The sequence below is a fragment of the Tetranychus urticae genome, chromosome 2 (genome assembly GCF_039701765.1).
Source record: "Tetranychus urticae isolate SD_2017Ah chromosome 2, NJAU_TeUrti_SD_1.0, whole genome shotgun sequence".
Lineage (NCBI taxonomy): Eukaryota > Metazoa > Arthropoda > Arachnida > Trombidiformes > Tetranychidae > Tetranychus > Tetranychus urticae.
Genome location: NC_142959.1, coordinates 8,160,439 through 8,188,426, shown reverse-complemented (window position 1 = coordinate 8,188,426; position 27,988 = coordinate 8,160,439). Strand labels below are relative to the sequence as shown.

The following is a 27,988-nucleotide window of genomic DNA, read 5'->3' as shown; positions in this document are numbered from 1 at the left end:
CAACAAACTATTGCAATTATGTGAAGTTTCATGTGAATTTAACTGGTGAATTTTTGAAGTGAATATTTGTTTCAGTTAGTGATCTTGACCATCTTGAAATGTACATCAATCTGAGATCGTTGAATTGTCTCGAGAGTTCAACAGTCAGATATCAGTGTTCATCTATAAATCAAAACATCGGTACAATAAAAAGTGATTGTTTCAGTTTATTCAAAGTAAACTCTGATCAACGGATTAGACTTTTCTTCCATGGTAAAGAGGTAAGAGATATATTGAATTTTTAGATGACCAGAATTGCATGTAAATGAGTTAATATTCAAATTGATTAACAAAAGAAATGGATTGAAATAACGATTAATAAAACTCATTTATATTTTAGAATAAGTCTTTATTATTTTCTTCATTAGATAAATTCATTTCTCTACACATCATTTAAACAATTATAAATTCATGAGAACTAACAAAAGTTGTTATACATTTCTTGTTCATGATTAAGTTCATCGCACAGAGTTTCTTGGTTTTGGTTTTCACTTATTCACATTTACTAGTAGACTTCGATTCGACCCAATTCAATCAAATGCATTTTAATCAGTAATTCTGAGAAGAAAACCAAATAATCAGTCATTTTGTTGAGTGTCATGGCAGATTAGAAATAGCTGAATCAAATTACAAACAATATCTAAACTGATTCATTTATTTTCGTTTAATTTTTTGCCTCAAAAGCTTCGAGATGAATTTTCTTTGCTCGATTATGGAATCAAGATAAACGAAATAATCCATTTTTGCATTCAAAGGCTCGAAGTACCAGTTGAAACAGAGCATTATCATGAAAAAAATGAACTACAAGATAGATCGTGTGACACTTTGAAAGATATAAATGAATCAAAAAAGACAAATAAGTCAATTGAAAGCAGTTTGACACCAGTTGATAAAGATGATTATTATTTGATTGGTGATCATGTCGACTGCCTTCATCCTGAAATTGGTGCTTGGTTTGAAGGTAAAGTTTGTGGCCTGTACCAACTGAATAGTTCCAATCAAACATTGTATGAAATAAAATTCTGGAAGTCATCACTGCCAGAGACTGTAAAGGTGACCATCAATGGAATCAGACCTCAATCCTATCAACAAATACGTTTGTATGACCTAAATCCTGGAGATTTGATTCTAGCCAATTCAAATTTAACAAACCCTGGACAAATTGGTTATTGGTATGATTTCCTGGTAACAAGTGTGAATATTAAACGCAAAATTGTTCAAGGAACATTATTCATAGGTGATAAAGTGACATTAGATAAACACAGTATAACAGGAAACTCAATTTTCTATGCTGTTCAAGATAATCAACCAATTGTTCAACGGAATAGTAAACAAGCCAAACTGATTGCCAATGGATCTGAAAGAAAAAGTAAGAAAATTTAATCAACAATCAATATTATTATATTTTATGATCTCCAGCTCCTTATTAAAGTGATGATTGAAAGTCAGATGAATTTCGATGATTAATACAATGATTATCAAGAGAGACACATATATTTTCGATCTCCAATTTATCGTAAATTTTTTACAAACAAGACAAAGCTATTCCAATGGGTAAAAAAATTTCCGTTTAATAAAATAGTAAAGCAGTGGATTAAATTGAAAAGATGTAATCAGACAAAAAAGTGAATTTACTTTTGTACATCTGATCCTTTCATTTTGTACGTGGGGGTCCTCTAACCCTTTACATCTAAAGTCGTGTGGCACTATATCAACTCACTTTTTATGTTCAAAATTTTGTTCAACAAAAAACGTTTTTCATCCCATCGCTATTATTGATATAACCATCATCCTCTTTGAGTATTTTACCTTAGACTTCCTCTTTGGTTCTCCTCATCACTTGAGCAATGATCATTCAATAACTTTTGGTGACGTTTTTTTCCCATTCACCTCTCGTCGTTTCTTTACTCCTTTTGGTACAATTATTACTTCCGATTTGAACTCACCCAGGGACTCCATCACTAGAGGAAGAAATGCTCTGAAAAAAGATTGAAAAAATATTAATTGAAAATAATTGAAAAAAGTGAAACTTGAAGAGAGAGAGCAACATAGAAATTGATACTTGAATTTGTAGACTCTCAATAAGATGAAAACATAAAATGATCGATATCCGCTTGGTAATGATTTATGATTATTATTGGAATTGAAATTGAATTTGTAAAGGTCTTACCTTGGACAAAAAGAATATTCAATGCTTTTTCAAAATTCACAAATGTTTACTTAAGAAAAATTAAACTCTTGAGAAAAACAGTTTTGTTATGAGTAGTGAAGAATGAGTAAAACATATCGATATGATTACTGAAAGGGTTTATCAGGGGATATCAAAGAGTATACTTTTGGTACTCTTTGGGTAATAACGATCGAACTTTTGTTCATTGTTTTCTGTTTCTGTTTTTTTATCATCTTATTTTAGGACCTACTGTTGCTGAATGTACACAGTGTTCAGATGATCCGGAAACACCTTGCGTTGAATGCTCTTGTTGCCAATGTGGATCTAAAGCTGATCCCGAGAAGCAAATTGTGTGTGATGAATGTAACAATATCTTTCATCTTTGTTGTTTACCTCAACCCCTTGAAAGGCTTCCGCCGGAAGATGAAGATTGGTATTGTCATAACTGTAAAAATACAGATGCTATTGATATTGAGATGAAAGAAGAGGCTTCACGACTGGCTAAAGGATTAAAGAGGAAACGAAAAGCATCGACAAAGTCATCTAACAATGTGATTGATGTTAATGGTGGACTATTAACATCCACAGTTCCTGAAAAGTTGATAAATAATTGGGGTCGTGGTATTAGTTGTGTTGGTCGAACCAAGGTTTCTGAAGTTGTTCCTAAAAATCATTTCGGTCCAATACCTGGAATACCGGTTGGAACCATTTGGAGGTTTCGTTTTCAAGCCTCAGAGGCCGGAGTTCACACTCCTTTAGTTGCCGGTATTCATGGTAAACAATCTGTTGGAGCCTTTTCCATCGTCTTTTGCTGTGGTTATGATGATGATATTGATCTGGGTGATGAGATCTATTTTACTGGATCGGGAGGAAAAGATTCATCAACAACTAAATGTAGGGTTGGCGGTCCTCAAATCAAGGATCAAGAACTGACTCGGTGTAACAAAGCGTTGGCTATTAATTGTGCAGCACCATTTTCAAATGAAGGAGCCAACTCAGGGACTAACTGGAGATTAGGTAAACCAGTGAGAGTTTTACGAAGTGGAAATGCGCGCGGATCTACCAAAAAATCACCCTATCTTCCTAAAATTGGCGTTAGATACGACGGTACCTACAAAGTAGTTAAATATTGGCCTGAAAGGAAGGATAATGGTCTGTTGATCTGGAGATTTCTTCTTCGCCGTGATGATACTGCACCCTCACCATGGACTAAAGAAGGTAAACGACAGAGTCGTAAGCTGGGTTTATCTTTGATTGAACCTCCGGGTTTCATTGAAACTTTTCCTAAAAGATCATCAAAGAAACGAAAAGTTGATCATATTGATCAGAATGATTTGATTGTCAAACGGTTAAAAGTCACTCCTTATAAATTACCATCAAATGTTGTTGATTTGATTCAGCAAGATAAACAAAATTCACATCTTTGGAAAGAGATTATCAAATCAACTGCTGAAGGCGAGAAGGTAAATATTTATTGTTTTGAGTTAATTCAATTTATCTTGAATTATTCATCTAACACCTTGTAAGTTCATATTGATTTTAATTCTACTTTTCAAATTGAATTAATTTTTTTGGATCAGGTTTTCTTGTCTCGAGTTGAAGAATCGTTTAGATGTGCTTGTTGCCTGGAGATTGTTTTCAAACCCGTTACAACTTTCTGTTCTCATAATATGTGCAAGGTAACATTTTTTAGCGAATTGATAATATCAGAATAGTTCAATAAGATTACAATACTAATGCATCATTTAATTTTTTTGTACGTACAGGATTGTTTTATCCATACAATTGAATCTTCAGTAACAACATGTCCAATTTGTAGGGCAGGATTATTAAAGAAAAATTGTGGCCCTGAAGTTAACAGCATTCTTGAACAAATATTATTTCAACTTTTACCAGATTATTATGAAAAACATTCATCTGGAAATTCATGAAATGTTGTCAATAAAAATATGTATGGAATTTAAAATTGCAAAAAAACAAATATAAGGCTTGGTAAAATCAACATGTTTTTGGTTTCAATTAAAATTAGAAGGTAACCGTTAAGGAACATAACTGAATTGTGAGATTATTCAAAATAAAAATGAAAGAGTTGAACACATCTTTTTTTTGTGTTTTGAAAAAGCAGTAGCCGAATGAATTGTTTTCAAATTATAATTTAAATTTATAACTAGATTGTATAAATGCTCTATCGTCTTCTTCCATGAAGGGGCGATGATTTATTTGATGAATGTGCAGATGAAGAGGCCGTGCGACCATGGAAATGATTCAAATTAGGAGGCCAGCTGATATCTGATTCGTTTGTTTTAAGCCATTCTTGCATTCGTGGGGATGTAGAATGTATTTTTGACAAGATAAGAGGGAAAAAATTATTTGGAAATAATTGCTGTAATAGTCCTTCAAACAAGACTAACATTAAACGACGATTTAGAGTTTCATTTTGAAACATTTGAAAAACGCAGAGTAAACCCTTTCTAGCAGTTTCAGTTCCTATGATATGCTTTAATTCATCGGAAAATGTTGATAATAGTAGCAACTTGGCTGCCACTTTTGTCCTCTTTTTAGTGTTATGATTTCTTTCACCCTGAGTTAATAAAAGGCGTCCATTGTTGGGCCAAAAATAGCTTTTTGAGTATTTTAGGTAATCACTGATGGCAGAGGCAGATGTAAGGTCTTCGACAAAATCCAATATTTTACGATTTATGGTGTCTCCAAATGTTGATTTAATTATTTGACGAATAACAGCAACAATACGACGTCTAAGCCAAAGATTTTTGCTTTTCAGATCAAAAACTTCGTCCATTAATAGAAGCATGACTCTTAAAGGTATGTTGTCAATTTCAGTCTCAGATTCGAGTGCTGCTCCGACTTTGTCACTATTTATTTCAGGATATGAAAGATTTGATTGCACTGAAGCTGAAGGACTTAAAGACGGTCGTTGACGACCGTTTGAGCGATTATAATTTGTTGAACTAGCAGATGAAACTCCACTACTGTTAGATGAGATGGAGCCTAATCGAGCAAGTTTTTGGAAACCATCTCTAATGTTGTCAGAGCCTACTTTGACTACGGATCCGACAGATTTTACAGATGATTTAAAAGGATTGACCACTAGATTATTGACAGCTTTGGAAAATATTTGACTAGTTTTTCCTTTATCATAGTTTCCTGGCTCCAAGAATTTATTCACAGCATCTTTGAGTCCGGCAACATTACCCTGATCATATAGTCGGATAATTTGTTGCAAATAATTATTAAGTAAATTTCTTCGTTGTTCCAAGAATTCAACATTTACATTGTTAAATGGTCTTTTTCCTGCAAATAAAATAAAAATTGCATTAATAGTAAGTGGGAAATGAGTGATGAAAATTTAATGTCTTACCGGGTAAAAACAGTTTGTTTCTTATTTCGGTCTCAAACTTTTGGCAAAGGACTTGGTGAAGAGAATCGAAATCAGAATATCGTCGAAGAATACACCATTTCTCTTCCTCATTGGTAGATTCTCGACGACTGACAGAAATACAGTAAACGCCATAGGAGTTACCAAACTCACGAACGATTCCCGTATTACTTATTTCAGCTTTGAGACCAAAATCTTCATTTGTCTTTGTTGTAGCACAAAATGGATTGTCAATGTAAGAATCACTAACACAATCATTTTCAATGCTGGACCTGGAGTCTATCGAAAGAGAATCCTCGTCGGAATTTTGACGATGACTTAGTGAGTTAATGTGGCCGTGATTATTATTGTTGTTATTGTGGTTAACAGCTGCCTCTTTTAATAAATCAAGTTCACTTAAAAGCTTTATATAGTGGATCGATACTTTAAATTTGGGAAAAAGATTTGGATTGTCTTTCATAGCTTGTAAAACTTGCTCCTGTGCTTCATCGAACCAAGTTTCTGACAAAGGTTCGTTTTTAATTCTGTGATAGATACGACAAGCAATGTCTTCATCGATCTTGATTTTATGATTACTTCGACTTTCTGGATTCAAATAAGTGTCATAGATATTAATTGCAGCCTCCTGCAAGCTTTGGCTATCAGCACAAGCTTGTCCAGTAATAGCAGCTTCAGCTAACTGCTGTTCAGCAGAAATTCTGAAACCTTCAACATTTAGGTAGAAGTAAACATATCCTTGCTGACCAATGCTTGCCATGTATTCAATGAAATATGAAATAGCGATATTGTTTTTAAGAACAACGTCAAATGGAATTTGGAATAGTTTAGAGCCAGGTCCTGTGAATTTCTGTAGATCCAAGTTCATAGTTAATCCATTTGTATCAACTTCATCGTAACTTCCTTCATTAAGGCACTTGAAGCGCTGTTTTATAACAGATTGAACCAAAAGTAAACTGCTCAGCTGTTGTTTAATTTCAAAATCATCATCACCTCCAGTGTCGCGTGACCTTTGAATAGCTATTTCTTTGTTAACTATCTCAAGAACAGCATTCAACTCATCAGTATCATCACAATTTCGTATGATGGTAAGAAAATTATCAGGAGTGGAAGGCTGGTTTGCCTTATTTTTACACAAAGACACTAAAGTTTGGTTGATGAAATCAGGATCCGAGATCATTTCAAAGAAAGGGTATAAAATTGAATGTACAATTAAATGCTGGAGAGAATAACGAATTAAACGACTGTCAAAAGTGTCTAGAGGAAGAAGCAAGTACATAATGGTATCACAGATTCTGGTTAAATAGTCTGAAATAAAAGAATAAAATAAATATTAAAATTTGAAATAATAGCATTTAGAAATAATCAATTCATACTTAGGAAAGTTTCATTATGTTCGCTGACAACATCTCTACAAAGTTTATTTTTTTCCATTTGAAATTCTAGGTCAAAGAAAATAGATAGAAGATTTGCATTGGCATCTGAAAAGAAAAAGTAAAAAGATTAAAATTTTTAGAAATGTGACAATGGAGATCGGGAAAAAATCACAGCATTGCTGCTTAAAACATTCAAAATGTAGATTCAGTTGTTTTTGCCCATTACAATTTCGTTCAACATATTCAATTGCGAAAATGATTTATGCAAAAAGTAAAAGCAGGTGAAAAAAACTAACTGTACACTTATGAACAGTTAGTTGTTTAGGAATGACGTTTACCTTGAAGTTTTTGTATCCTCAGTCGTTGTTCAGCTGAACGATAGAGGCGAAGGTGTGAAGCAAAATCATCGACTAGTTGGGTTGTTAAATAATGGACTTTGTCAATCTGGTTGACTCTAAGGGAAGAAAGAAAATTGGTTAATAATTATTTCAACAGTCATGTCCATAAAAAAGCAAAGTAATACCTGGAATTTATGTTTCGTACAACAGTAAAAACAATATTTTTCAAGTCATCAATAACATCATCTCTATCAGAGATAGATGAAAACCATGGCACTACTATGTCTCTAAACAGTAACTCTATAATTTCTCTTAATTGCTCATCAATCACTGGATCACCACTCAGAGAGTCCCATCGAACTAAAGGTGGTTTTAACGGATTATAATCAGGATAACGCTGGTTTCCTTGACTCGATAATTTGAGGAACTTCCTTGTAGGAAATATATTTAGCTGGCTTAGCTTTGCATAATTTTCCGAACCATTCGCGCGACATTCTTGCATGTAAACATGCAAGGCTAAATAAAGTCCTGCTATAGAAGCTATTAATGAGCTTAGGACGAGAAGAATAAAGGTGAAACCGAAGGTGGTCAGAGAGAGAAAAAATACCAATAAAAACCAAGCGCCAATCTGAAACAACTGTAACATCTTGAAATTGAGATGAGAGTGATAACATAGCTATTGAAACAATTTTGAACCACAGATAAAGTTGACCACTGAATCACTGAAAAACAGTAGATGAGTTCAAAAATCAGACCAAATTAACTGTTAACCGGATAATTGGAATATGGAGCCATTTCAATGACTATTCAAACCGAAACGAGGAACAAACAGAAAAGGCAAATGACAACCAAATTAAGATTTTTTTCAGAATCAGCTTATTTTTTAGCTCATGCGCACAACCAAAGAGTAATTTTTTTTAAACTGCTCGTTTCTATGGTCTCTTTACCATGCTTGCAGATAATAATATATCAACATTACCCTTAAACTAACAACTTTGGTTCAAGTTCGGCTTATTGTTAAAGTTAATCATGAACGAAGATGAAATTGATATATCATCTTCATCTTCATCGTCTGCGTGCTCATCAAGATCTACATCTCCAACCAGGAGTAAACATCGCATGTCTACAGACAATGTTCAAATTGAATCCACCTTAACTGATGATCACGAACTTTTTGATTTGGATGTCGATTCATTTGCTCATCAACAAATCATCAAAACAGCTGGAGAAATCGATTTGGATGAGCTACCTCCTGTTGAACCCTTAGACTTGAAGGCTAATCTAGAAGATTTGGATCAGATTGGTAGAGTTTCTAGTATAACAGGTAAATTGGTGATTGTTGTTTCTTTCAAAGGTAAGCCTCCATTAGACATTGATTCAGTCCTATTTCTTCGTGATTCTTTGCCTTTGGGAAAGATATTTGATACCTTTGGACCTGTTGTTGACCCATATTACGCTGTTAGATTCAACTCCATTGATGATATTGCTAACAGAGGTGTAAAAGTTAATAGTCCAGTTTATTTCATTCCTCATTGGCCAGCTCCGTTAACTAATTATGTTTTTTATAAAGATTTGTTGGCCAATAAGGGTTCTGATGCCTCATGGAAGCATGATAATGAACCTCCTGAAGAACATATTGACTTTTCTGATGATGAAGAAGAAAGATTATTCAAATTGAAAAGGAAACTGAAGTCTGATTCAAACGAAAGTGAATCCATTAAACGAACTCATCAATCAGAAGAATTAGACATCAGTGAGCCCATGTAAAATTTTCGCCTTGTCATAATCACTTTGTAAAATCAACATTAAGATTGTTTAATATACCTATTTTTAATTACTTTTCTATTTACTTTTTCATCGAATCTGATTAAATATCAACTTGGATTATATCTTATGTTCAATAATCAATTTTTACAACGATATGGCATCGAAACTTGTGAAATAAGATAAAAGTTCAGTCTTATTTCTTCGAATTCCATTCTGCTCTTTTCCAGTAAATTTGGTGCGCTGATATTAAAATCATCATAGACAATAAAATTGATCATCATACTACATTAGAAGATGATGAATATTGAATGATTAAGGGCTGCTTTATCATCGCATTTTGGTGAATGTCCAGTGTCCGAAGCCTTAGCAGAGCGAAGTCACTTCCAGTTCTAAAATAGTTTCAAATTTATAATCAAATTCTTCCAATCTTTCAACCAGTTCATCTGTGAATCAAAGTAGTTTCATAGCTCTCAGTGGACGAATCATCAACGAATAATCCGTTCTCAGTACCGACATTGTCAACATCTCAAATTGTCATTGATAACTCAAGTTATTCAACTCCAATGGTAGAGCTGAAAGTATCTCTTAAAAGTCAAATCATCACTGATCTATCAGTTTCAAATCAAATCAATGGACTTGACAAAAGGCTGTAATGGTCATCTATCAAACCATTGAGTGACATAAATAAATTTGATTGTTACCTAGCTAATAATCAATCGAAACTAAATTAATTATATCGATACATTTATGTATTTATATATTTATAGGATATGAAACAATTTTTCATTAGAAAAATCATTTTACAATACAATACAAATTTGAATTGATCATTGGTCGTAGAAAAAGCGAAACAAATTGGAAAAAAAGATTTAAGTACGATCTAAAACATGATTTGAGTATGAGATTTTCAGGAGCAGGAAGATGGTAAAAGAGCAAGAAAATAATGGAAGATAGGATGAAAAGGCGAGAAATACTTTCAGGCTTTTACATGGAAAGGATTCTCGCAAGAGTAAATTGGCAGGAGAAGGTCACGATTCTCGGAATGAAGTTCGAGAATGAGAATGAGACAATACACCATTCTGAAAGTGCGACTTGTTCAAGTTGTACCATAATCGTCATGATTTCTCAAAAATCATCGAACATTAAATGAAGATTCTTCCATGTACATTTTATCAAATATGCTTTAAGTATTTACACTGTTGATGAGGGTAGTCTTCGTTATCTGCTTTGTTGAGCCATGATTTGTCCTTGTAAAGATCTAGCTAAAAACATTGCCAAAAGCTGAAAAAAATAAAAAATTATTAATAAATGTTGAGTAATTTTGGTTCACGTGCAAGTAAAAAACTTCTGATCAAAAGCGGATGAAAGACGGATAATGAGCAATAACGTAATGAAGATGCAGAGAGAAAAGAAAGAGATCCATTGAATCAAAGGATGAGATGGAAGAGAAAAAGATTGACGGAATACTTCCGCACTAACCTTCAGTTAATCAGAAAACCACCCATTGACAATTGAGAATAAAATAACAGGATATTATAATTTTTTCAGTTTGATCAATGTTAATGAACGCTTGGCTGAATTGATAGAGACTGTGTTTATAAAGCTAAGTCATTTTCTTTGATTATAACAATGAATTTATTTCTTTCATTGACTGCACTGACCATCATTACGCTGAGTAATTTTATACTCATTTCGCATAAAAAAATTTAAATTTTATACGTACTTGGACAACTGCTGAAGCAAGACATACTCCAGCAACATAATTCATGTTCTTTTCAAAAAGCTCCGTCACTGCTTCTATACAACCTCGAGTATAAATAAATCTATTTACTTGAACCACCGAGGAGATATTCTGGAAAGAATAACCACACATACTGTTTATCAAACCACTCTGTAAAATAAACAAAAGATAGTTGTTTAGAAAAAAATTAATTGTTTTTGGCACAAGTTTTCAATGTTAATGTTGATATAAAAAAGCATACAAATGTATGAAAGCACATGAAACTACTAAAGGATGATTTATAGGAAGGAATTGATTAATAGAGTTAATATAAGTGAATATTATGCAACTAAAATTGTATTAGTAATATATACTTTATATATGCTTTATATGTTGTACTCTTTTTAAAGCAACGGTGAAGTATAACTTGTAAATTGTGAATTAGCACTTACATCAAAGTTTTTATTATTTCGGCAACAACTGAAAGGCACAGCACATCTCTCTGGACTTGGATTAGATTCATTACAATTGAAATATATATTGCGATTCCAATCTTTATAACCTTGATCTGATATACCACAACATTTAAAGTTGATTTGCATAACATCAATCAGGTTTTGCAGGTTGGTATCATCTCTATATTTCATGATGGGATCTTTCGAGAGTTTATCTTTCAGGAAATAGGAAACTGTGTTAGGGAAGATGAAAGCAACAGTTGATAGGACTATTTCACCAATGAATAGAAGGAGTAACATCAATGAATACTGTGAAAGAAAAATAAAATAAAACATTAGCAAAAAAGGAATCAATTTGACAAGTTTATGTCAGATAACGTTCTGATTGATATGATTTATAAAAAAAATACTGATAACAATTCTAATTGGAAATGATCCGAAAACAGGACCACTTATCAATAAAATAATACAAGATTAAAGTAGACCAAAAATGAAAAATATATGGTGAATGAGGCAATGACCCTTAGTATAGAGCAATCACCTGATGGATTCAGTGTTTCTTTTACTTTTAGCAATACTTACTAATTTAAGAAAGCATAAATTTTCTCTTAAAGCCCCTAGACACCCAGCAAGACTCATCCAGAATATGATCATTCCGAGAATAACGAGAGCCAGGGAGACATGAATGAAAATATCTAAAACGCTTTCAAATTTTGCCAAATCAGTTTCCGGGTATTCTTCAAGGAAGGACCAAGCCCCCAAGGCCATAAAGGTTCCACCAATAAGCTAACAAAATTCAATATAATTTGGAATAAAATAACAAAAATTGGTTATTAATAGAAATTCAACAAAAACATAATAAAAAATAACAGGAAGGGAAAAGGCAGGAAAAGTTAACGCATATGTACATTGATGCTTAATGAACAAAGACACGAGCAAACAAGGGTCAATCTAAAAAAATACTAGTATTTTAATCAAAATCTTTGGCCCTAATATTGGTCTTATTTAGATTATTACTTACCCAAAATATGAGATTGAAGAAAAATAGGAAATATTTAACACAAGGACTAATATATGAGTAGGTTTCATCTCGTCTATGAAGATAAAGATGATGGGAATGGTGAGGTATTCTGCCTCTACGGGCACACATTTAATTGGTGAATGTAGTTGGTTTAATGGAGGAATGAACTGGTCTAAATTAGGTATAGAGATAGAAAAAGAAGGGAAGGATATAATCAATTGAAATCCTAATTCATTGATACATAATTCAGCAAACTATCCATCGATGAAATAAATCTGATAGACAAAACAACAGAAATCAACAAAGCTACCTTCAGCTTTACCAAATCACCAAAGCAAAGTTGCTCACAGTTGTTGTACAACTGTTGTACTAATGCGCAGCGCCAAATTCAAGATTTGAAGGAAGCGACATTTCAACTTGTAAGTTGCTTGAATTGATTTTCAGTTATTTGAAAGTTGAAAATATCTGGCCAAAAAGAAGTCGAATCTGATCCAATTTAATATAAATAAATCACTAACCATAACTAAATTGTAATCCACATGTTGAAACTTTCTAAAATTAGTAAAAAAGCTTAATATTCATACTTAAGATCAATAAACACTTGATTCACCAAGAATGAAAAAGCCACCAATATTTAAACAGTTTATAGCTATTTAGGTTATTATCAAAGAAGATGGTTCATTTGTTTCAACTGATCAAGAAATAAAATGAAAACAAAGTATCCATTGACTACCAAGCTAGCATTTCGTTATCCCGATTTATTTTATTCAGTGATAAGATAATTGTGAATGGACAAGTACAAAATTATTGGAAATATAAGTGCTGGGGCACATGGAATTGTCCTTAAAGCAATTCGATCATCTAACCATGGGACTGATTTGAGGTCAACCGAGGACCGCGATGAGAAGCTATTTGCTATCAAAAGAATCTTTATAAGGAAAAAATCTTTGTCCATTTCAGTTATTCGGGAAATCAAATCATTACAATTGTTAAACAAACATATGAATGTAAGTTTCATAACAAAAATCGCAGTTGACATTACAATTTTAGATGCCAATACTAACATATGCCGTAAATTTCAAACGATAGGTCACTCCATTATTGGATGTTTTTGTACAAGGCTCGTCTGTTAATATGGTATTTCCTTTATATCCAGTTAACTTGACTACTTTCATTTATGAATACAATTTAACCAACATCCAAAGATCCATCTATACTTATATGATTCTCGATGGTCTATCTTATTGTCACTCTAATTCAATAATTCATCGTGATTTAAAACCAAGTAATCTTCTCGTCGATTGGCAAGGAATCCTGAAATTGGCTGATTTTGGTCAAGCCAGACTTTTACCAGGACAAACATTGAACCAGAATCAGTCGACGATTTCAAATAGATGTGACCCTAAACTGGGATCCTCGGATGTATTGCCACAATCAAATGGTTTATTGTCTCATCAAGTTTGTACTCGTTGGTATCGACCGCCCGAGTTGCTGTACGGATCAAATGATTATGACTGGTCGATTGACTTATGGTCTGTTGGTTGTGTTGTTGCTGAAATGAATCAAAAATGGCCGTTATTTAAAGGTGAATCAGATATTGAACAACTATGTGTTGTAGTCAAATCTTTGGGTCAACCATCAACTGAATGGGCGGTTAAAATGCCCGATTATAATAAAGTAATCATTGTATTTGACGAGAACGATACTTCACTGATCTGGCATGAGAAACTATATCAAGCATGCCAAGATCCACTAGCTGTTGATTTTGTCCGTCAATTGATTAAATACGAATCAAGACCTTCTGCTGAACAAATGAAGGACCATTCATATGTATCAACTGCAGTGATGATGATCAATGAGCGAGGATCATTTGATGAAAGGTTTTTAGTGAATCCAAAATCAATTCGGCAACTTGTAGGTCCACCCAATCCAGATGATCAAAAGATTTAATTATCAACTTAAAACATTTAATTGTTTGATAAATAATCGATTAAGAGTGTAATGCAAACTACTATATTTCAAAACTGATAGATGTAAAAATCTTAGCCATTTACGTATTTTGAAGCAAAATTAGCCAAATGAGGTAAATAAATCGATTGGTTTAAGATGCTTACTGATGAGTTACCAGCATTCCTTACTAATTTAGGAACTTTTTAGTTTTTTAATTTCAAATTGACTCACAAAGGAAACAATTCATTCTCCATTCAAATAATGATTTTCATAAAAAATTCATTACCGACATATAAATCATAAATCTGTCTGATCAAATCATTCCTGATCTTAACAATGATTGAGCAAAGGAAACAGTTCATCAGGCCTTCATATGATAGTTCAAACATGATAGGAACAAAAGAAGTCGAAAAGATTTCATTTCAAGAGTCTTGGTGGTCTTGTGATTGAAGACTTGAATGGAAAATTTTCAAATACTCCATAGAATTGGCTATTTTGTGATGTGTTTCATGATATAAATTTATATTATACTTTAAATAATCTAAAATGATTACAATGATTACTTCAATCTGCTTGTTTATTAATGAGATATTGGAATTGTGGCGAGCATGTCATTGATGATAAGCACCATGTTTCGTTTCCTGGAGCGAAAATAATCGTCCATTTTCACATGAGGATAAAATATCAATAAAAGTTAACCTCGAGTCCGTGAATAGGGAGAATTATGTCGATAATCATATCTCGAGATGCTAATACACCGATGCCCCCAAAAGAACACCTTGGCGTCCAACTCTCTCCAGATTCTCCTTCTTTGCGAATAATTTTCCTCGTACGAAGCAACGTCTACAATAGCAGGTAATTCTGCATACTTTGCTCGTAATATCATTCGTAACTCAGTGTTTGTAGCAACTGATACTCTTCTATCGATAAAAGTTCTCGTATTTGAATAATGACAATAGTTTTCAGTACAATTGTTTTCATTGTAAAACTCACTATCAAGGCTATACAATTTTATGGTTAGATCGAAACAGCCATCCAGCTTCCAATTTAAATAAGACCTCAAAACAAAGCGATCACCATCATTCAACCTTCCCAAACAGTTCTCTCTGGTGAAGTTACACGGCATTAAATCAGGCGCATTCTCATCAGGCTCATCATTCTCATAAAACTGAGGATCGAATGATTCATGTTCAATATTATGTAAATCAAAATAATTATTAGGCGCATAAACTAAATCAGTCAGCCAGATTAATTCGACTGGAATTCCGATTATCGTCGAAAGCTGTCAAGATAAAATTCAATGTCAAGTTTAATCTGAAGTTAAGTTATAATCAAAAATGAGAAAATGGCTTACCTGTTTAATAACTTGCTGATCTTTGTATGGAGAACTGCCATCCGACCAATCTATTACTATATCATGATATCCTTCATCTTCAACCTTAACCTTTATGGTAACTAAATAATTTATCGAAAAGTTTTAATAACATCACTGTATTATCATGATTCATTAAATAAATAGACTCACCTTTATCTAAGTTATCCTCTTTTTCAATATTTTTCAGTGAATTATCCATTGGCAAGAATAAAAATTATTTCCGGTGAAAGAAATGGGTTTCAAAGAGTGCATATGAAAAGACTTGGCAAAAAAAATCAACTTGAAGCAAAGAAGAACACAAAAGACTCACAAAGAAATGCTTTTCACAACTGAAACTTGAATTCAAAACTTTTACCCTAAAAGACAAAAACCGGAACCAGAAACAAGTGTCCAGTTTAAACTATTAAAAGCTCAGTGGAAACAAAAGAAGTCGAACCAATATTTAGTTGAAAAGATTTCATTTCAAGAGTCTTATTTTTAGGCAGTTCGGTGGCAATGTTCAGTTGAAAAAATAAGTCTTATTTTTTATTTTATATCTTGAATGAAATGTCTTTTATACAATTGAATGGAAAAAGTTTATTGTATCAATAAGTAAATTACAATTAAACACATCTAAAAGGATTTCATTCATTATTATGATTGTGAGGAATGTCAACCAGCTTCCTGTGATGATGCTTCTCCAGTCAAAATGATAAAACATTATTATTGAATCATTATCGTTTACAATTAAAACTGCAAATCCCAGCCATAAATATAATAACAACAACATAATAATATTGAATCAATATTATTGATATCATCAGCCATTTTTATTAAACGATGGTAATCTAATATATTTAACTGAATTTGTTCGTTGATTAGTGTTGAGTTTTCCGATAAAAATTGGCCTGGTTTTTGTAATTGTCAGAATTCTGAATGCTCCTGCAGCAGAGCGTAAAAAGAACTCTATTCTATCCATTTTAAGAAAAGTTCTTTCCCCTGACAAACAGTTGAGTGCCTTGGAAGTCGCTTCTGGATCTGGACAGCACGTTACTTGGTTTGCTCAACACTTTCCAAATATTACATGGCAGCCGACTGAGTATGATGCTGATTCACTGAAGTCAATTGAAGCTCACCGCGAATCTTGTGAACAAGCCAAAACTAGAGTCAAACCAGCGCAATTAGTCGATATAACCCAACCTATCGAATGTTGGCCACAACAAGTAGCTCAGCAACGTTATGATTTCATTTTGAATATCAATATGATCCATATATCTCCTTATACATGTACCATTGGTCTATTTCGTGCTGGAGCTGAGCTATTGAAAAACGATGGTTTAATAATTTTGTATGGACCGTTTGCTGTTGATGGTGTTCTTAGTCCTGAGAGTAATGTTGCTTTTGATCGAAGTTTAAGATCTAGGGATCCAGATTGGGGTGTTCGAGATACTCGAGATGTTATTCAAACTGGAAAATAATTTAATTTCAAATTCATGCAAACATTTGAAATGCCTGCAAACAACAAAATTTTAATCTTTCAAAAGTCATCGTAACGTTATCAAGGCAATAGAAAATTCGATGAACTTGTGAATATATGAAATATTCATAAATAAAGTCCATTTATGGATTAAAAGTTGCCAGCGCAAATGCTCACACGACTTCAAGCTGATTCATAGGAATGAGTGGAGTAAGAAAAGAAGCAATGAGCAGCATGTAACAGAGATGAAACAAAACCAAATATCTGTAAGAAAATTTTCAGGATCAGTAACATTAATAAAATAACCTAAAGATGTCAAGTATTACCGCTGCAATTTTATATGCTGTTAGTGATGTATCAGATAAAAATGAGACGGACCAGAGAGCACTGATGACGAACAAGAGTGAAGCGATTCCATGAAAAACATGATCCTGGATGGAAATATATAGGCCTCTTCGTATTCACAGAAATATCTTTCAATAAAATTATCCCTAAAAATGAATTTACCACTCAACTCATCTTTGATTTTAACCTAATCTAGTTATTTAAATGAATCGATTCAATAATTTCACCTTTGCTTCAATCTTTTCGTCCCCTTTAAAGATTCAGGCCATTCACAGTCTAAAGAGTAGAAAAATATTGCTAATTTCAATGTAATTTTATTGCTTCTTCAGGTTAATTAATTTTAGTTTAAACAGTAAATTGTAATTGACCTGACTTGGCGTTTACTTTGAACAAAAAAAAAATACAACAAAACTAGCAAACAGCAAAAGAATAGTTAATTAAAAGTTGAAAACCATCATTAATCTAATCTCTATTACTTCTTACGGCAAGAATACTCATCGTCAGTGTCTAATGTTGCTCGCACAATGTAAGTAGAGTTAATTAATTTAAACGATAATGATTTGAGAAGCAAAGTATTTTGAATAAGAACACAAAAATCACCATTTAAGGTCACCAGTAGATTCCATGTCTAACTGAGAACTGGAAATCTCTAATTTAGGTTGCAGCCTTTTAGATTAATTTGACAATGGCTAAATTAGTAGGTTAAAAGGATAATAAAAAAAAAGAGAAAACAAAACCAAATTAATATTACCGTAGTCGCGCGTATTATAGCCCTGGGCTTGAAAATGAATTAGGCATTTTTCTTGGCGTTTTTTAATTAAAGCATGCGTAAGTGATAATCACAAAAAAGAGTAAAAAAGGTCAAAACGCTCGCTTTTAAGGTATTGTTTACATTTTGGTAGACAATTGTGGAGAAATGGGCTTAAAACTGGGCAAATTGCAAAAGTTAGCTTCTCAATATTTAGCCCATGGGCTCCACGAACGAGCATCTATGGACTAAAAGATGAGAACCACGCATTTTTAAGCCCAGTACTATAATACGCGCAACTACGGTACATTAAGTTGTATTTAAAAGGTTATGCAAGGTCGAAGAGCATTTAATTTTGATTTATTCTTACGGATGATGCACGATTTTTTCCTTTTCGAGTTGTTCAAGAAGTCATATTCTTCTTCATTATTCCCGTTCCGTCGACTAAACTTCAGAGCTAATATTTAGTCACTTGAAGTTTTTTGAAAACATGTACATCTAAGGGTTTTTGTGATCGCCCAAAATCATAATTAGAGGTATATTTTCCAATTTATTGGCAAATAACAAATTAATAATCCAATTCTGGTCAAATCTCGAACTTTTAATGACCGTTCAAGCAACAGTTTTGTTTCATTTTGACACGGCTTTTCAATGGATTTGTTAAATTAGTCAAAAGCTAAGGATTTTATTTTTTGGTCTTTTTGATTTTGATGATGATTTTGGGTCTTTGTAATGTGGATTGACTGTAATTAAAAATAGATACAATTTTTTACAGACACAACTCTTTTTTATCATAACAAAGTTGGCTTTGCATTTTTGGTCCGATTTTCAAATTGTCAGAAAGGATCTGAGTGTGCAAGAAGATCTGAGAAGAAGACAATAAATTGAACTCGAATTTGCTGATAATCTGTGTCAAACTGAGTAATTACAAAACTGTTGACAGAAAATAGACCAGTTTAGTTTGCGTTTTGCATACGAAACTGTCATTAAAATGGTCGGACCATTGAGTTAAAGTGAGTTGGATGGATTGAATGGGAAGAAATTTACAAAACGGACAAAAGAGGAAGAATTAGATTGATTGCTAAACTGATAGTAGTTAGTTTTTTGAGCGACGGTAGGTTTATCTTCAGGTAAAGTCTGTTTTGGTTAAATTTTGACTATTTTTTGATTTTGAGTTTTGTCTTAAACTGTTACAAATAATTTTTGAGACAGCTTTCGGCAATAATTTTCATTATACATTGGAAATAAAAAAAATATATTTATAAAGAGAGAGAAAGAGATAGGATTAGGATTAAGGGACAAAGGATGAAGCGGAGATAATGAGTTATAGAGATAAAGAGGGAATGGATAAGGAAAAAAATTGACGGAGATATGGGAAGGTAACATAAGTAAATCGTAATTGTAGCTCTTTTCCAGATATAGTTATCTCCTTTGATTTAGTTTCCTTAAAGATGTCTCTCTTTTAGCTCGATCTTGAAGTGAGCTGAAAATCCACACTCGAAAAACTGATTTTCTTTTTAAAGGATTGATGTTACTAACTGCTTACTTTTGCTGATATAAGGTTTGAGAGGGAAAAAATAGGAAGAGAAAGTGAAAGTGAACGTTTATGTTTTGTTGGTGTAATGTATATGCATGTATGTTGTATGGTATGTAGATGAAAAATGAGTGATCAGGTTGAAGTTTATGTTTTTAAGTTGATTGAGATGATAAGTTGTTGCTTATTTCCTAGCATCCTTTTTGGTCTCCATAATTGTTTCTCATAAATATCCTCATTAAGGTTTTCCTCTTTCTTTGTTTCATAGAAAATGATCATCGAGTTTTAAGTCTTATTCGGTAATTAACGATGGTGATGATATCAACTTTATTTTACTTTTATCATGAACCAAATTTGTGTCAAGGCCGGAATTGTTAGGTAGTCAGTCTGAGTCGTAAAGATTACCATAATTACCCTGGGTGGGGGCACGGTTGCCTGAAGCTTCATCCTCTTCTACCATAGGAGGTCTTAATTTTTTACAAATTTCCTCGATTACAGTTCGCCTTGAAGTGAAAAGATAAAGAGAGAAAGAGTTTTTAACTGTTCTTTGAAAATTAAGATGCACTAGATCAGTGCAAATGAATTGTACCAGTCGTTACTTACTTTGCCTCTATACCTCCACCGGGAGGAAGATTACGAATTTCTTCACGATGCAAATGTGCCATGACGTTAAGGAGAGGTAAATCTGGTTTTAAATTTGCAAACTCTGAAAGGATAAAGAAAAATCAGTGAAAATTGGAACAAAATACAAGACAAAAAGATAGTGACTTAACAGTTTAGTCACATATTATAATGAATTTATAAGAACTGCATGAATAACGTAATAGTTTAAAATGAAAATTATTGACTTATGCTATAATTAAAGTCATTTAGATATTGCATGATCACTTGAATATAATTCAATTAAACACGCAAAAGCATAAGATATATGCTAACCATAAAAATCTGCATAACATTTGTAAATTAAAATCGAAGATTGATTACAAGGTTTCCATCTTAACCCTTTCACAGGCGAACAGCTTTTAACTGACAAACCACCTTTCTTGTTTTGACTCATTATGAAAACTTTTGTTTATGAATCAATAGTACTTCAGAATTCTATTATAGGATTCAAGTGTTTTGAAAGCATGATTTCAAATGGCTGAGTTATAAATTGCAAGTGCAAAAAAACATAGACCGCAGGTTTGATTCAATTGGTGATGCAGTTAAAGTGCAGTTCACTTGCTTTGATAAAAAGTCCTGTTTAACTGCACATATAATATCGATATGGATAAATCAATTACCCTTTATATGCTCTTCTAGCTCTCGGTTGCATTCTTGATCAGCTTTCTGGTTCTCATCGCTAATTCCTGGTGCACCAGGAAAAACAACAAGTACCACACTCATATTGTCCTTACTTCCCTGTAATAAAAAAAATGAAAAGGAGGAGTTAAAAACAGGTTAATTAATTCATTAGATTTGTAAGCAAAGAGGGAAAATGAAGTAAGAGAGCGGGAGAGAAAATACAGCGTGAATGGCCGAAATGAAATTCGTTTTTTGAAACGGAAAGGACCTCACTTTGCAATTGATGAAATTTGTTAGTCTTACATCTGTTAGAAATAATTTTGATTGAAAAATATGCTATCTAAATTATCTGATGAAGAATAGATTCAAATGAATACTATCTCAATACCACAACCCAATTATTAATGATTATAACATCCAGCATTAAAGAAATGCCGTAAAATACAATTATTTTCAAGTTAGTGAAGGAAACTACACTACCAAGAAGACACCAATGAAAGAATGGCGTGATGCATGGAAATTTCATGTTTTTATGATGGGGTGATGTTTCTGAAAGGAAAGTTAAAGGAGAAGGAACCAAAGATAAACAAACCTTAGCCAAACATGTATCGATGATGGAAGATGCTACTAATTCTAAATCAGGTTGAATTGTTAATTGGTAGAGAACAAATTCACACAAACTGTCATTAGTCATAACATCCCAAACTCCGTCACAAGCGAGAATAAGAAATTCATCTAATTTTGGGTCTCTTTCTTGAACAGTGATCTCAGGTTCAGGAGAAACCAATTGTTCACATGGACCTCTACCAGCAACTTGCTTGTATTCGTAATCACCTAGAGCTCGAGATACTGCTAATGACCCATTAATTCTTTGGATGGTTACACTTCCACCAGCTCTTTGTATCCTTTCTTTTTCTTTAGGATTGATAGGCTTATGATCTTGGGTTGAGAAATGTGCTTTACCTGCCCTTGAGAGCATTGCTCTCGAGTCCCCACAATTCGCAAAGAAAAAATGTGTCGGTGATATAATAACACATACAGCTGTTGAGCCACTTTTATCCTCCCCAGATACAACTTCAGGTAATTTTTTCATCTTTTCATCTAACTTCAGGAAACCTTCACGTATTCCTTGGCTCACTTTATCTGCTGAGACTTTACCATTAGAAGTACTTGCTGAGTCCACTGCATGGTTCCGAAAATCATCCGATTGTATTATTGATTCAAGAAGATTGGCCGCACAATGAGCACTGACTCTCGGACCAGCGTGTCCATCAAAAACTGCGAAGAATGACCAATCCGTTAAGCCGTTTATACCAACAACCGCACAATGAGCATCTTCCATTTCCAATCTCCATCCTTGCATGCTGCTGACACCATATCGTAAACCATTTCCGAAGCCTTTCTCGGTTACTTTTTCAGTTTTAGGCTTTTCTAGAAATGCTCCCATACTCTATTTGCACAAATAAAACATGGAAAAGGAAAACAAGAGAAAATATAAGTTGAGTTGTTTGAAAGATAAAAAAGGAGAACAATCTTTTATATCATAATCACAAAATACTAAGATAGTGGTTTGATTCTATTCTAAAAACATTGTAATTGGATAGTTCAAATTGTCAGCTATAAATCCGTATCAAATCACTTACCTTATTCAGCTGAAATATTTCTTTAAGCACTACAACTGTTAAGCAAAGCAAAGACACAAATACAATCAACAAAAAAGAGAGAAAAAAAGGAGACAGCTATGAAGAGAAACTGGAAGAGGTAGCAATAATAACGACAGAAAAATACAGACACCTACGACACCAAAAGCTAGATAAATAGCTGAATACGGATAGATGGTGTAGATGAATAAGGATGATTAAAGTAATATCAATTATAATTGGATAAAGTCAAATAGGAAATTAATTAATAGCACTGTATAAAACAATTTAGGGTCAAAACTGGTCTTCTTTGAAAGAGACTTGGTTCTTAATTCAGCTGTTGCAAGTATGAAGGGTATCAATGGAGAAAGGAGAGTAATTAGTATTTGATAAATGCTAAAAGAAAATAATCAAGAAAAAACACTGAGGTTAATAAGTGATAATTAGTTAAACAGTTTGTAGTTGGGTCTCTCAGGTTGATTTGTTGTTGAAAAATCACGTGAGGGCTACCCTGATATGGTTGTCATGTTGTCATGTGCGTAAATAAGAAGCTGCATAACAGGCTGTTTCTCAAACTTTCCTAAATCTATCTTCTAAATTAAATTTAAAATGAATAAATTAATTAGCCCAACAGTCTTCCAGTTATACCAACGGTTTTGAAAGACGCAATTAAAATGATTCTTATCATTTGCATCAACAATAAGAAAGTGTTTGATTTTCCTTTAAAATGTTGAGCTTTTATAATAGCAAGAATTATGCACTTTAATTACTTCTCCACCCCTTTTCAGATAATTTTTCAGTTTTTTCCCAAAGATTAATCAACAAAATTCCAACAATGATATAGTTTACAGGATTATCAAGAAAATTAATGTAACCGCTTTCTAGTTGTTGCAAGTCAGACTAAAAGATGGCGTGTAGTACGTATATGTTTGTTTTGTTATTGTATTTTGAGATAACCTGATTTGGTTAAAATGGTTAATCCTGAAAGTTAATGTTTGATGTTAATTATCATAAAGTGACGTTTATCTAGGATTCTAAAACAAATTAAACGATTCTTTGATCTCAGTGAAATCTTATTTTCTATATTGTTTATGTGATATGACTTTTAATATTATTGGTTCCATTGGTATGTCTTTTATCCATGGATTGTTGTTTAGTTGATTTGTTGTAATGGATTTTCATTATTTGAACGATGGATGGCTCGAATTGGAATCCGATCCTGGATTGTTTACCCTGCTTATTGAGGATTTCGGCTGCAAGCATGTACAAGTGGAAGAAATTTATGATCTACAGAAACCAAATTTAATAGACGGACCAGTTTATGGATTCATTTTTTTATTCAAATGGATTGAAGAACGCCGTTCTCGCTCTCGCCACCATTCCTTCCATAGTAGCTCTAACAATGCTTCAAGTGCAGGATCATCCACCGTCTCAGATAATCCGTCTTCATCGGATCCCAATGCTCATAAACCATTATTTATTGAAGATGCAAATGTAGTCAGCTCAATGTTTTTTGCCCACCAAATCATTCCCAATTCCTGTGCCACTCATGCCATCCTTAGTGTGCTATTGAATTGTCCAGCTATAGATTTGGGACCGGTTTTAACCAGATTAAAAGATCATACCAAAAATATGAGTCCAGAGAATAAAGGTTACTCAATCAGTAATACACCAGAGTTGTGTAAAGCTCATAATTCGCATGCTTCTCATCAAGAAAGAATAGGTAAATTTATCTTTAACATTTTTATATTTAATTTACAATCACTAATTCAGCAATCTTTTGTTTGCAGAAAAGAAAGTTTCATATTCATCCAGAGTTAATAATTCTCTTCAAAGAGGTTCATCTTATGATTCATTTCATTTCGTCAGCTATGTGCCGATTAATGGTCATCTTTACGAACTTGATGGATTAAAAAAATATCCAGTTGACCATGGACCCGTTGACAAGGATGAAGAATGGTCTGAGAAATTTAGAAGAGTGATAACACAGAGGTTAGCCGAGGAAACTCAATCCAACCGATTTTCAGATAGTCAATCCCCTCAGCATGATATTCGTTATAATTTAATGGCAGTAGTTCCCGATAAAAGAGCAACTTACTTTAACAAGCTCAATATTTTAAAATCAAATAGAAATATTGTTCTTGAAGCCTTAGAAAAAATAATGAGACCAACTCGTTTGCCCGAACCTTTCGATTATCACAACTATTCAAAATATCCGTCGACTATCGAATACAATTCATTGCACATTTCTCAAATGATTTCATCTGATGGTTTGGTCAATGGTCACACTTCTTGTGAAGGCCTCATTGATGCTAAATTGCTAAATTCTGACGTGCCTTTACAAAATAGTGAACCTTCAGGAGATAGTTTATCAGTCGATCCTTCAGTAGAATCTGAAAAAACTTCAAACTGTTTAAAAAACACAAACGACAAAGACGAGATCTATGATTTCGATACAAACAAACCAAATAATTTATTTTATTTCAAAATGATTGGAGATAATAAGGCTGATCCTCAAACCAGAAAAATATTTGAAAAAATGATTATAACCAAAGAACCTTCCACACCAAACGCAAAGCCCTATGGACCAAGAAATTTGATTGATTTGTCAAAGCTTCTTAATGCCGAAATCAGTGAATGTGAACAAAATTTGTGGGAGGAATTAGAAAAGCGAAAGAAATATCGTATCGATGATTCTCGCCGGATTCACAACTATGATGAGTTCATAAACACTTTTCTTCTCATGTTGGCTGAACAGAAAAAGTTGCCTGATCTTCTGGAGAAAGCGCTTTTTGGAGGTAGCTACACAATAAATGAAGTCAACGATATATCTCAAGATGACGCTCACTCTCCGTCTGCGTTTCTCACAGAAGTCGCCACTTCGTTTGACAAAATTAATAAAAATGATAAAGCTAGATTAAGGCAAGGTCAAAGTGGTGCAAGTAAAAAGAAGAAAAAGCCATCTGAATTTCCAGCTAATAATCGTAATCGACCTGAAAGATCACGATCTAAAAATTGACGAAACATTCTTTATGTTATGTTTAAAATGTAATATCCTAATTATTTATCTCAGCTTTTCACTCTAATTTATCGTCAAATGCATCCATTTTTTGAATTACTGTTTCAATGTATCTAAAAATTGTAAGTATATTTTATAATTTTTATTAGACAGTTTCATTCTGTCACAAAAATGTCAATTAGAATAATAATCAATTAACTTTAATCAAATAAAATTGGCACATAACACGTAACAATGTTCAATTAGCAAAATCTCTTTAAAAGTACAACTCTTTAATTTTTTACATGAATCAACCTTTCATTACTCAATCTTAATGCATTTCATTTTGAAAGAAAGATTTTTTATTCAGAACTATCGTTTTAGAACATTTAATTGGCCTTTCAACTGAATATTAAAGTGAGGTTAGTTAGATTCTATACTAGCAAATTGGATGTAACGTTCATGGGTTTTCCAGATCAACTGATGATTGAAGATTGATCAGTAAATAGAGAAAAAGACAGCGTTAAATAATGATAATGATTGAGGAAGGGTAATGTAGTCAATGAGGGAGCTTAATTTGATAACAATTTATGGATATACAAGTGAAAACAATTAGGATAATCATCAATCAACAGGGGAAAGAGGAATTAGAGAGTAAAACTCATTCACTTCAACGTAACTCTCTCACAAATCTCTCATCTTCCCGTCTTCACCATTGTTTTGTTTCAGCTACTGTGATTTTTAACAGCTACAAAAAAAATCATTATGTTAAACATGGAAACTGTGATTCTTTTATTTTCATAACGTTTGTTTAATGAGACTCAAGTAAAAATTGTTTACCATCGTGAAATAAACTAATGAAATCAAAGTAATGCCAATTGAAAAGATAAAGGTAAAATCATTATCATTATCTTAAATTTATTTGGTCAAATCCAGTTTACTTAAGATTATTGGTTAATCTGTTTGTAACGTTTCACTGTAACTCAAAGTTTGAAAAGGTATTCTGTTACTTTGTTTACCCATTTCAACTTTCCCAGCTTTTTTATAACCTTCCAATTCATCTGATTTGTTAATTAATCCTGTGTGTTCTGCTTTCCTTGTATAGTGATCGACGATAACAAGATGAATACAAATTACGAAGCTGATACCCAAGTCTGGAGGAGATTACAATTGAAACGTTCAAAGTTGAAAACTTCAGCCAAAACATCAGCCTTACTATCAGGATTTGCCATGGTTGCTATGGTGGAAGTTCAGTTTGCCAATGAACCAGAAAACCCGATTCCAGCTAACTTATTAATTGTCTTTGGTTTGTGTACAGTTCTTTTGGTATCGGTCCATATGTTGGCTTTAATGATATCCATTTGTATTCTGCCATCAATCGAGGCTATTTGTTTAACTTCAGAAATGGGACGAGTTGATCCAAGAGATTCACCTCATGAAAAAATGGGTACTTTTATTGAAATCGCTTGGATGTTTTCAAATGTTTTTGGACTTTTTTTATTTTTAATCGAGGTCGCAATCCTTTGTTGGGTCAAGTTTTGGGAAATGGGCCAGCCAAATGGTGAACCAGGTAAAAGAGCAGCTTTAGCTTCAACAATCATATTGATTCCTGTTTTAATAATTTTCGTTGTTTTTGCGGCCCACTTTTATCGAATACTTACTCGTTATAATTATGAAAGATCAGCAATTCAAGTACGGGAATTAGAAAACATGGCTTTAGAGCTTGATAAAGGATCAGTTCAAGATTTACCAACCATCAACCGAGTTCCTTATACAATTCAACATATTTAAGTGAAAATCTTTGTTTTTATCTTTCCTACTCAAATTAAACGACAAGATTTAATTGGTAGATTTTCCCATCAAATCAATTAATTTATGAACCTTTTGCAGCTATTTAAGACATTGTTACAGCTGATTAGCAAGCTTAATCATTCCGAACCGTTAATATTTAGTATGACAAAAAAATGCTTCCTTAAGTTTGAACAAAACAGTAACAATTTCACAAAATCCAACTATAAATCAGTTATTTCGTAAGTCAAGAAAAAATCATGAAAAAAAAGATCCAAATTTCTCTCAATGTTATTTAAAGATAAAGACCGACCTAAAAAATATTGTATTGAAATTTTCATTTTTATGTAAATCTTAAACTTTTAATTTTACAGTTTCTGCCTTTAATTATTTCATTCAGCATTTCATGGAACAACCAAAATCTTTTTTTTCATCAACAGTAAAATTACAAGATAGTGAAGGACTGAGTTCAAGGAGAAATCTTAAAGCGACAAAGCTCGAAGTGTACTTAAAATTATGATTGGATATAAATTTTAAAAATGAAAATTGAATTTATACTCATCACCAGTCAAGTCATCGCGAAGTGTATG

The 27,988-nt window shown here is 32.9% G+C and overlaps 9 protein-coding genes and 1 pseudogene across 11 annotated transcripts; 6 read left to right on the top strand and 4 right to left on the bottom strand.

Annotated features, from left to right (window-relative positions):
* The first annotated feature begins 51 nt into the window (after positions 1–51).
* LOC107367957 (E3 ubiquitin-protein ligase UHRF1-like) lies at positions 52–4,199 on the top strand. The gene is made up of 5 exons (XM_015935729.3): positions 52–260; positions 724–1,408; positions 2,453–3,672; positions 3,790–3,888; positions 3,976–4,199. The coding sequence occupies exons 1-5, from the start codon at positions 99–101 to the stop codon at positions 4,138–4,140; spliced, it is 2,331 nt and encodes a 776-aa protein (XP_015791215.3). The 5' UTR covers positions 52–98; the 3' UTR covers positions 4,141–4,199.
* Positions 3,935–8,179, bottom strand: LOC107367956 (sorting nexin-13). The gene is made up of 5 exons (XM_015935728.3): positions 7,503–8,179; positions 7,318–7,433; positions 6,980–7,084; positions 5,589–6,911; positions 3,935–5,521 (listed from the first exon to the last, which is right to left on the bottom strand). Exons 1-5 carry the CDS (start codon positions 7,961–7,963, stop codon positions 4,395–4,397), a joined length of 3,132 nt encoding a protein of 1,043 aa, XP_015791214.1. The 5' UTR covers positions 7,964–8,179; the 3' UTR covers positions 3,935–4,394.
* Positions 8,180–8,230: 51 nt separating this feature from the next.
* Positions 8,231–9,206, top strand: LOC107367958 (H/ACA ribonucleoprotein complex non-core subunit NAF1). The gene has a single exon (XM_015935730.3). It carries the CDS (start codon positions 8,347–8,349, stop codon positions 9,082–9,084), a length of 738 nt encoding a protein of 245 aa, XP_015791216.1. The 5' UTR covers positions 8,231–8,346; the 3' UTR covers positions 9,085–9,206.
* Positions 9,207–9,815: 609 nt separating this feature from the next.
* On the bottom strand, positions 9,816–12,587 carry LOC107367995 (tetraspanin-33). The gene is made up of 5 exons (XM_015935770.3): positions 12,281–12,587; positions 11,842–12,045; positions 11,257–11,568; positions 10,808–10,975; positions 9,816–10,365 (listed from the first exon to the last, which is right to left on the bottom strand). Exons 1-5 carry the CDS (start codon positions 12,407–12,409, stop codon positions 10,303–10,305), a joined length of 876 nt encoding a protein of 291 aa, XP_015791256.1. The 5' UTR covers positions 12,410–12,587; the 3' UTR covers positions 9,816–10,302.
* A 387-nt stretch (positions 12,588–12,974) lies between these two features.
* Positions 12,975–14,371, top strand: LOC107367817 (cyclin-dependent kinase 20-like). Its single transcript, XM_015935564.3, has 2 exons — positions 12,975–13,287; positions 13,370–14,371. Exons 1-2 carry the CDS (start codon positions 13,069–13,071, stop codon positions 14,228–14,230), a joined length of 1,080 nt encoding a protein of 359 aa, XP_015791050.2. The 5' UTR covers positions 12,975–13,068; the 3' UTR covers positions 14,231–14,371.
* A 382-nt stretch (positions 14,372–14,753) lies between these two features.
* LOC107367818 (uncharacterized) lies at positions 14,754–15,896 on the bottom strand. Its single transcript, XM_015935565.3, has 3 exons — positions 15,756–15,896; positions 15,585–15,685; positions 14,754–15,512 (listed from the first exon to the last, which is right to left on the bottom strand). Exons 1-3 carry the CDS (start codon positions 15,802–15,804, stop codon positions 14,925–14,927), a joined length of 738 nt encoding a protein of 245 aa, XP_015791051.1. The 5' UTR covers positions 15,805–15,896; the 3' UTR covers positions 14,754–14,924.
* On the top strand, positions 15,838–17,062 carry LOC107367808 (methyltransferase-like 26 pseudogene; annotated as a pseudogene).
* Positions 17,063–19,392: 2,330 nt separating this feature from the next.
* On the bottom strand, positions 19,393–23,098 carry LOC107367884 (protein phosphatase 1B). The gene is made up of 5 exons (XM_015935636.2): positions 22,616–23,098; positions 21,565–22,422; positions 20,972–21,089; positions 20,292–20,394; positions 19,393–20,191 (listed from the first exon to the last, which is right to left on the bottom strand). The coding sequence occupies exons 2-5, from the start codon at positions 22,417–22,419 to the stop codon at positions 20,071–20,073; spliced, it is 1,197 nt and encodes a 398-aa protein (XP_015791122.2). The 5' UTR covers positions 22,420–22,422; positions 22,616–23,098; the 3' UTR covers positions 19,393–20,070.
* A 496-nt stretch (positions 23,099–23,594) lies between these two features.
* Positions 23,595–25,866, top strand: caly (ubiquitin carboxyl-terminal hydrolase calypso). The gene is made up of 2 exons (XM_015935635.3): positions 23,595–24,335; positions 24,403–25,866. Exons 1-2 carry the CDS (start codon positions 23,783–23,785, stop codon positions 25,629–25,631), a joined length of 1,782 nt encoding a protein of 593 aa, XP_015791121.1. The 5' UTR covers positions 23,595–23,782; the 3' UTR covers positions 25,632–25,866.
* Positions 25,611–27,459, top strand: LOC107367886 (calcium release-activated calcium channel protein 1). 3 transcript variants are annotated; one of them, XM_089266999.1, is made up of 2 exons: positions 25,611–25,753; positions 26,716–27,459. In XM_089266999.1, the coding sequence occupies exon 2, from the start codon at positions 26,733–26,735 to the stop codon at positions 27,399–27,401; it is 669 nt and encodes a 222-aa protein (XP_089123125.1). In that variant the 5' UTR covers positions 25,611–25,753; positions 26,716–26,732; the 3' UTR covers positions 27,402–27,459. The 3 variants fall into 3 exon arrangements, with proteins under 3 accessions (XP_089123125.1, XP_015791125.1, XP_015791124.1); XM_015935639.3 differs by lacking the exon at positions 25,611–25,753 and adding an exon at positions 26,310–26,502; XM_015935638.3 differs by lacking the exon at positions 25,611–25,753 and adding an exon at positions 26,310–26,608.
* The last annotated feature ends 529 nt before the right edge of the window (positions 27,460–27,988 follow it).